Source organism: Octodon degus, unplaced genomic scaffold, assembly GCF_000260255.1.
Source record: "Octodon degus isolate 3935 unplaced genomic scaffold, OctDeg1.0 scaffold00131, whole genome shotgun sequence".
NCBI classification, from domain to species: Eukaryota; Metazoa; Chordata; class Mammalia; order Rodentia; family Octodontidae; genus Octodon; species Octodon degus.
Genome location: NW_004524707.1, coordinates 133,905 through 142,953, shown reverse-complemented (window position 1 = coordinate 142,953; position 9,049 = coordinate 133,905). Strand labels below are relative to the sequence as shown.

General features: G+C 49.5%; 1 protein-coding gene across 16 annotated transcripts in view; it reads right to left on the bottom strand.

Annotated features, from left to right (window-relative positions):
• The window catches only part of Nfasc (neurofascin), a 191,064-nt gene extending 182,310 nt beyond the window's left edge, over window positions 1–8,754 (bottom strand). For 9 of the 16 annotated variants that reach the window (XM_023701250.1, XM_023701255.1, XM_023701252.1 and 6 more), the window contains exon 1: window positions 8,632–8,711. Coding sequence is in view for 7 of the 16 variants with exons in the window: in XM_023701259.1 (XP_023557027.1) it covers window positions 8,632–8,738 (107 nt within the window). In the remaining 9 variants the exon portion in view is untranslated. Of the gene's footprint in view, window positions 1–8,631 lie in introns of all 16 variants that reach the window. The other 7 variants (XM_023701259.1, XM_023701260.1, XM_023701265.1 and 4 more) reach the window with 2 other exon arrangements.
• Window positions 8,755–9,049: the final 295 nt, after the last annotated feature.

Genomic DNA, 9,049 nt, shown 5'->3' with positions numbered 1-9,049 from the left:
AGAGAAAGATATATAAAGAATTAAGATGTGTTATGTATGTGCACTAACTCCACATAATAAATGTAATCATTATCTACTGAAAATCTGTACTAATAAACAGGGCTGAGGGTGTAGTTCAGTGTGAAGGCCCTAGTATTGCAAGAAAAAAAAAAGAAGACACCCAAAATTTGAGTAGGAGATAGATCAAGATGGGAAACCTTTCTCTAGTGGATACCCACAAGCATCTGACACAACAGCCTATCATTTTTCCCCACCATACCTCAGGGCCAGATTTCCAGCCCTAAATGCTGCATAGCTTGCCCATCTGAGGCTCCAAAAAGTCTTGGATCAGGTCCCTAGGATTCAAGCCAGAATCCAAGGAGACTCCTCCCTGCCCTTGAACAGAAAATTGCAGGGCATACCACAAGGTTGTTTTCACTACAGTGACAAGAAAAGGCAGAATGAAACTCACAGCTGGATACAGATTGCATTTGGATTTAGCATGGGGCTCTCTCCAGCAATCTGTTCGACTTACCCTCATTTAAAAGTTCAATTCACTCCATCAGGGAGATATGAGGAACCAATGAGCACCAGCAAGTGGCAACGTCAAGGATACTGACTATATGGAGATGTTCGCTCTAATACAGTACCTCCTAGCCACCTATGGCTATTTAAATTTAAACCTAATTTAATTAAAAATTCAAATCTTGGGCTGGCAAGATAGCTCAGCGGATTATGTGTCTGCTTAGGTAAGGACTGGGGTTTGATCCCTGGCACCACATGCATGATGGCCTTGCCCCCAGGCACACTGAGCCGACTACTATGGCATGACATGGTGACACACACCTCTAAGCCCAGCCGGGGGCGGGGGGGGGGCGCTGAAAACAGGAGGATCACTATGAGTCTGAGCTGTGTAGTGAGATCCTGTACCAAATACATAAAAAAAAAAAAAAAAATTCAAATCTTTAGCCGCACAAGCCACATTTCATGAATCCAAGCTCCATGGAAACAGTGGCTACCATGTTGCATAGTGCAGATGTAGAATAGAAAGTTCTATCAGCATAGAAAATTCTAGGGGCCGGGAGATAACTCAGTAGAATAATCGCTTGCCTGGCAAGTGCAGGGCCCTGAGTTCAATTCCCAATACTGAAAAAAAAAGAAAGAAAAAAGAAAATTCTATAGAACAAAATTCACATTGAGCACAAGATATTTTATTTGAATCATGAATGGGATCTTCTGGCAACTTCTGCTGCTATCTTCTAGTTTGCTAGGTAAGTTGTAGGTGTTCTTTAGGATGCGGAGTAAAGGGGTGTATTTTTACTATGAAGGATGCTAAAATTCTCATGTAAACACAGAGACCTTAAAGTGAAGCTTGGGAGGGGGTGCTGGCCCAGGGCCCTCTGAGCATGCATATACGTACACACGCACGCCAACCGTACTTTTAAGAGGATCCAGCCTTTTGCTTTCGTTACAGGGCTGTAAAGTCACGTGCTGTAGCCAGCTTCTGCCAGGGAGCCCACATGCTGCCTAGTTCTAGCCAGAATCATTTTCTGTGTCCCTCTGGATATTTTAAGCATTGGGAGCTCTACTTTCCAACCTTTCAGAAGACAGGTCAGCACTCTGGACAGCGACACGCTCCCTCCAAAAGCTCCTGAAAGTTTCAGAATTCATTCCCATTCTCCCCACATACCCCTTCAGAAGAAGCCATCCCTTCTGAATCTGCCAGGTCCCCGGGACCCAGCTGCCCTTTCACTCCTAATGCTACTTGTCCCTGCTGTCTTCAGAGCAAGAGCCAGTTCAACTAAGAAGCTCCAAGCATTTCTTTTTCACTAACATCAAGATAAAGTCCAACTCCTTGTTGCAAAAAACATGGTCCTCTGCAGTCTGGCCCTGCTCCAGCCCTCCGGCTGTACCTTCCCACTGCACGAGGCCAGCCAGCTCCCCATACCTGAGCACACTACTTCCTCCCCCAAACCTTTCATATGATCCTTTTACCCCAGGAGTAATACCTATTTTCTTCTTCTGCCCATTCAAATCCGCCTCCTTAGGGCCAGGAAGATAGCTCAGAGCCATAAGTTCCTGCCTGGTAAGCTCAAGGTCCAATCTTTACTACCTATAAAAAAACAAATCCTGCCTCCACCACTTCAAAATCTTTACCAAGATTTGACACTTTAGACTCACTGATTTCCTTCCTGCTCTGATATTCCAAAGCATTTATAGTTCACGTTCTCTTTTAGAAAGCATAATTACATACTGTCTTATACAACTACTAGGTTTATACATGGTTCTTAAAGTGCCACACGGACCAACATGCAGAAGACCTAGATTTTGCCAGCAAATACCCAAAAAACCACCAAAGTCATGCCACAAAAGTCTTCTGGGGCTCAGATTCTTTTTTTTTTTTTTTAAAGCTCCTATATTAAATTTTTTTAAACATTTGTTTATTTATTTAGTATGTGTGTGTGTGTGTGTGTGTGTGTGTGTGTGTGTGTGTGTTTGTGTGGCCAGCTCAGCCCACCAGGGGGCGGGTCTGGCTGGCATGTGGTGCTGGGGATCGAACCGCGGTCCCTGTGCTTTGCCAAGCTTGTTTCAAGTCAGTGCTTTAGACCACTGAGCCATCTCTCCAGCCCAAGAACTGAGCTAGGGCTGGGCCCCCTCAGATTCTTGATCAATAAAATAATTACCTTGGAATAAAACATTTCTAACCTTCATGAATCAAGAGTTCTCTCAAAACAAATTTCCAACTAGAAGGTTGTGCACATGGTATGAATTTGAGAGAATAACTGCAAATGCAATAAATATTTTATAAAATAAGGGCAGAGTCCAGGGCTGGGGTCAGCCAGAGAATCTTCCATTAACTCCCAATGTGGTGATCACAGAGATCTAGTTTCTGCCTTTGCCTGCATCAGCAGAGGAAAACTGTCTGTGGTCTCAAAAAAGCTTTTTCCTTCATAAAGAATATGTCACCTCTCCAACATGTGGAAAAATACCGCACAATGGGCATTACAACAATGGCATGATAATAATGCCGCCCATGAAAATTTCTCTCATATAGATCAACTGACAGCCCACAGCAGTGTACTGACTTCATTACTAATTACACATAAGCCCAGACAGACCATGGAAAATGACAAGAAGCACCAAAGTTTTAGGTGACCCCAAATAAAATACTGGTTGTCTCAAAAGTTAAGAAGACTAGAGAAATTGACTTGCAGTTTCAGCTCAACACCAAACTTCCTGTCAAAATAACTGTCATACTAGTTCCTTACAATTAACATCCTATTCTCAAAGTATCACTTCATGTGTCTACAAACAAGAAGATGGAGGAGTAGACAAGTGTAAGGGTGCACACCTGGAATCACAGGACTCTGGGAAGGATAGGCAGGATACTCCCAAGTTCAAGCTCAGCCTGGCAATTTAGCAAGACCCGATCTCAAAATTTAAAAAGATAAAAAAAAAAAAAAGCCTGGGATGTGCAAAGGCCTTGGTTTCAACTGCTGGTACCACACACACACACACACACACACACACACACACACACACACACCAAAAAAAGATATCAAGATGATTATCTGCTCTTGCACAAGAAAACATTCAGGTCAGAAATGCATAATAAGTTTTACATTGCAAGTGACAGAAAAATCTCATCAGAATAATTTCACTAACATCGGCAGCATACGTGTGCACACCTTCCAGGAACTGATAGAAAGGGAAGAGTTATGAAATGCACTGATCCTGGAGCTTGAAACTTCCACTAAATTATTATCTAAAAAGAAGTGCTGTTGCCCCAGCCAGCTGGTCTACAGCAGTAAAGAAGGGAGCTCTCCTTACCGGGCAAAGTCCCTGGAGTTACTCTGCCAGACATTTACTCTCAACCCAGAAAGTCACAAGCTCTGAGCACAAAGCTCAGCCTCTGGTCAACCCGGTCCAATTGTCTATCCTGATCCAGGATCAGCAGGAAGGCAGTATCTCCCTGTCCCTAAGAAGCCCCTGCCCAAGCTGGCCATCCTAAGTGTTCAGAGAAGCAAAGCAGAATGACCCCAGCACTAGCAGGGAAGAGGAACAAGGACTCTGGCACTCAGAACACACCTGCTCTTTCGCTAGCACTCTGATCATAAAGTCTTCAAGTGCTGCTTCTCAAGACCCACACTGGGTACTTATCACAAGAAAACATTGAGGTCAGAAATGCTGTCATCTTCTAACACTGTCTGGAATTAACAAATGGCCCTTATATTTGAACACATATCTCACCACCTGTCGGGTAGAGACAAGGTCACATAAGCCGAAACGTGGTATGATATCCCTGACCCAAACAGTAAGTGCTCCATAAGTGGTGGTGCTGGTGGGGATGATTAGATTTTCCAGAAAGTTCAACTACCAACTAAGGGCAGAACTGTGGATGATGTTACATATGTGGGGAACTCAGAAAAATGCAGCAAAAGGGAGCAAACTTGGAAGACAACAGCCTCCTTCCAACTCTCTGTGCATGCTCAGGACTTTCTTACAGAGGACTGAGACAGAAATCCTCTCTCCCAGCCCCTGAGAAGCTGATCCTGGGCTGTTTATCTCGTTAACTCTGTTTATTGTGATCCTGGTAAGAGGTTCTGAAGCCCTCCAAGCCCCTCTCTAATTAAATTCATTAGAACAGATTGGGGCTTTCTTTCTGGATCTCAGAAAAATTAACACCACGATTAGCATCATAATGATAAGGAGGGAGCTGCCAGGGAGGCCTTGCAGGAGGGGCTGGGCAAGCCCAGGAGGGGATGAGTGAGGAGGAGCAGGTGAAGGAGGAGAGGACAGATGCTCAGGCAGCTGATTCCCAGAGGAGGGGCACTGCAGGCGCTTAAGGGGGAAGAGGAGGCCTGAGAGGACGACCCCACTGCAGTCCAAGCACTCCAAATTTTGCAGGGGACTGCATTTGAGAGAGGAAAGGATGAAAAAAAGAAATTAATCAATAATATAAATCCTGCAGACATGGCTTGCAGAGATAGAGGCATGGGTTTCAAAGTCAAACAAACAGTGGTTTAAGTTATAGCTCAGCAACTCACCCGTTCTGTTATCTTAAACAAGTAACAACTCTCACAGTCTGTTTTACTACCTGTAAAACCAGAACTAGCTGTTTTACAGAGTTAATGCTTATGATGATTAAATGGGATGATGTGCTCAAACCACACAATGGGATGCCTGGCACACAGGAAGCGCTCAACAACAGTGACTATCGGTACTATGCCACTTGTATTTCCCCTGGCTTGAAAGAAGGGTGGCTCCAGAGACCTCAAGCTGGCTGGACCATCTGACCAATGCCCTAGGTCAGCAAAGCTGCACAAGTGCCTACTCAAGCACCCGGCACAGCCATTAGCTCCCACTGCTGTCCCCTGCAGTCCCAGACTCCAGGTCATATACATCCACACCTGGCCCTTCATCCGGGCCTGAACTCTCAACTGCTCACTCTGAGTCACTGCTCAAAGGCTTGCATCAAGCTGCCACAGCCAAGGCAGCAGGCCACCAAACACCTTGGGGCCACCCTGGGTCCTCTGCTCAATGTGACCCCTCTGTCATGCTCCTCTTATGCTTGGAATCCATGCGGCCTCTGTGAGAGCAGATTTCTCATAATTATTTTAATTTGTTTTCACTTTTTCTCCACAACTCAATTTATATGCCCAGCACACACCTCAATTCCTGACATAGGCTCCAAGGTTGAAGACACAGTAATAAAATGGACTAACTCAAACATGCAGAGTAGGGAGGGGCCACTCAGATAAGTACAGCCATGAAGAGGGTTCCTTTCTGGATGGCATCAACCAAACCCTCTTCATAGCTGTGAGTGAGAGGAGCCAACACCATCAGAGCTTGGATCCAGCAGTTCAGCACCCCGTCCACGCACTCTCGCTCAAGCCCATCTATATTGTGTATCCGATGACCTGTCTCCCTCTCCCATCACACTGGCAGCACTGAGGGACCTCACTCTGTTTTACTTTCCCACTCTACAATCTTGGCACTTAGCAGAAGAGCACTTAAAGCTTTATAAGTAGCTGTGAAATGAGGAAGCTGTATCCAGCCTTACGTTCCCGCCAGAGGTGGGAAACTAATTCCAACAGCATGATCAGAGCCTTGGAACCCTGTCCCTCAGTCACTGCAGAAACAAGATCATGCTTTGGTTAGGCCCCCCTCAGAACCCAAACTCCAGCCACCTCCCCAGTATGAAAGGATCAGCCATCACAGGCACAGCCGGTTAAGCCCTCAGGGAGCCAGGGAAGCACAAGTGCCAGGTCTTGCCCAGCTCTCTTGGGAGCTGATTCTTTTCTCTGTGTGCCTTGGTTTCATCTTCTGTATCCTCTGTGACGCTAAACAAGGGGGTGAAGGGAGAGATGTAATGCCCAGAACTGAGAAATAGGTATGCTGTTATCAGAATCCCCCACTTTACCCAAGCCCCAATCAAGTGATTCAACGTCAGAACCTTCCTCCAATCAGCTCGCGACAACAGCTGCAGGTGATACCTCCTCCCTATACCAGGAAAAGCTGGCAGCCTAGAAACACGGATGCCAGAGGAAGCTTCCACCCCCCAGCGGTGATGGGGAGGGCATAGGTGCCAGAGACAAAGCAGGGGTCAACCAGCTGCCAGGCTGCATGCCCCCAGCCAGATACAGCCTGTGGCCCATACTGAATTAACATGCATCAGCTGAAGGCGTCTGACCACTCAGATTTCCAAAGTGAGGAAGCCTCCCACAGAAGGGGCAGGATCTATGTGCAGTTGCTGTCAACCTCCCAACTCAAAAGTCTGGATTTTAGCTGGGGACCCCAGAGCAGGAAATGAACTGTCATTACCTGTCTCATGGTGACAAACAATTTCTGGAGCTTTGTGTAAAAGTCTTTCCTCGTTTGTGTTCTCCATCTTCCTACACACAGACATGCGCACACGCATGTGCACATACACACACACGTACACACACACACACACACACACACACAAGCACCCCTTTAGCTGAACTCAAAGACTAGGGAGGGAAATAACTCCCTCCAAAGTGGCCACGCAGTCCAGACAAAGGGAGAACACACTGTGCGCGTAGCAGGCCACTCATGTTCAATTCTTCTCACTCTGGGACCCCTCCAGACCCTTCATCCTTAGCCAGAGGGAGGACAGAACAGACCTTCACCTCCCTTTCTCTTCCCACAGCCCCCATTCACAACTGACAGTCTTTGTCCCAACGGTCTTCCTTCCGTTCTCCACACACATATTCCTTGGGCTTCAGCTTCTGCTTAAAGTTTCATGCAGCCTGCCCTTGCCTTGCTGGAGATCTGTCTGGAGCCCAGCCAGGCTCACTAGAGTTCCAAGGGTAGATGAGACTCACTGGGCCCTCATGCCAGGAGGAGAGACAGGCAGAAAGGGGGCACTGTCATCCACTCCTCTCAACCAAGGGAGGAGGCGTTGCCATCCAACACACACACACACACACACACACACACACACACACACACACACGGCCCATGAAAGGAGCCAGGGAAGGAACCAGAAGCAGACAGACCCTGGCTTGGAGCAAGAAAGGGGCTGCTGTGGGGAAAGAGTCTAGGTGATTCAGCAGTCTGCCCACTCTCAGTGCAGCCTTGGGCCACACTCAAGACAGTGCCTGATGCCAAAGTGCTGACTTGCAGGCTGAAGAAAAGTCCCTTCTAATGTCCCCAATTCTCCAGCCCTCTGGCAGGGCTCTCATCTGGTCCTTTACACCCTTGGGTTTCACGGGACTCAGAGTGAGCTGGTCCTTCCCCATCCTTGCACTTAGATCCCTCAGAAACCATCTAGGAAACAAACCTGAATAGCTGAGGGTAGGGCAGGCTGGCTCAGAATGCAAAGAGGCCTACTGACATTCAGCACCCTTCCAGGCCGTGGCCTGAATCAAGGTGTTGAAAGGGCTATAAGTAGATTGCGCCCACAACAGTGAGTCCATCTAGCAGTCAGAGGCCTACGCTTCCTCGAGCTGGGAGGACCCTGGGGGGCTAGCAAGGGAGCTGAGGACAAGCCACCTGGTACAAGCAGCTCCCAAAAGACAAACGCAAAGAGGGTAATGGGTGGCAGGAAAGCCAGGAGCCAAGGGGAGAAGGCGTAGTGCTTGGGAGGGACTGTGGTGCTGAGGAGACCGGGCAGCTGGCACGGGGCTGGACAGGGTGTGCAGGGGACCTGGGGAAGGATGGACAGCCAGGGAGCTCTGAGCAGCTACTGGGGCAAGAGGTGGGGGAGGACAGGAGGGGGCTAATGTGTGGGGTGGGGAAAATAGGGCGAGTGGGGAAACGAAAAGTGGAGTGTTGCGGGAAATAGGGGCAAAGGGCAGTAGGGCCCATGCATGACAGGCAGGGACAGAGGAAAGGGGAAAGAGGATGAAGATGCGGGAAGGGGAGGGGATGCAGGCACTAAGCGAGAAGGGCTGTAGGTGGACGAGGGAGGGGCTGCACGGGGTGACTGGAGGCGACGGCAGAACAGATAGGGTGGGTCCAGGACAGGTGACCGCGGTGCGGAGGAGAAGGCGCAGGGAGGCGGCCAGAGGGGGAGGGGTCAAGTCGGAGGATGGAGCCGAACGAGGAGGCGGGAACCAGGACAGACGGATTTCGTGACCCCCGCATGACCCCCACCCGGTCTCTCGGGTGTCCACGCTGGCCTACCTCCGACGGCTCGGGCTCCGGCCCGGGGCGCAGTCCGTGCTGTCCGCTGCGGGCGCCGCCACTTCCCCCGAGTCCCCTGCAGCGCCTCTCGCCGCCAGCCACCGCATTAGGGCAGAGACCAACCCGTGCGCGGCCCCGGCTGCCGGCGCGGCCCCGGCAGCCTGCGTGCGCGACCCCGCGTCCCTCCCTGGGCGCGCCCGGCGGCCGCCCGCGGACCTGGCCGAGGAGGAGCCGAGGAGGAGCCGAGGATGCTCAGGCGCCGCCCCGCCCCGCCCGCGCAGGAGGGAGGATCGCGGAGCCTGCACCTGAGCGCCGCTCTACTTCGCAACCTACTGTGGTCTCTTTGCAGACCCACCTTGAGCAGGACAATAATCAACGCCCGGACCGTTTGCTGAGCGTCTGCGACATGCCAAGCACA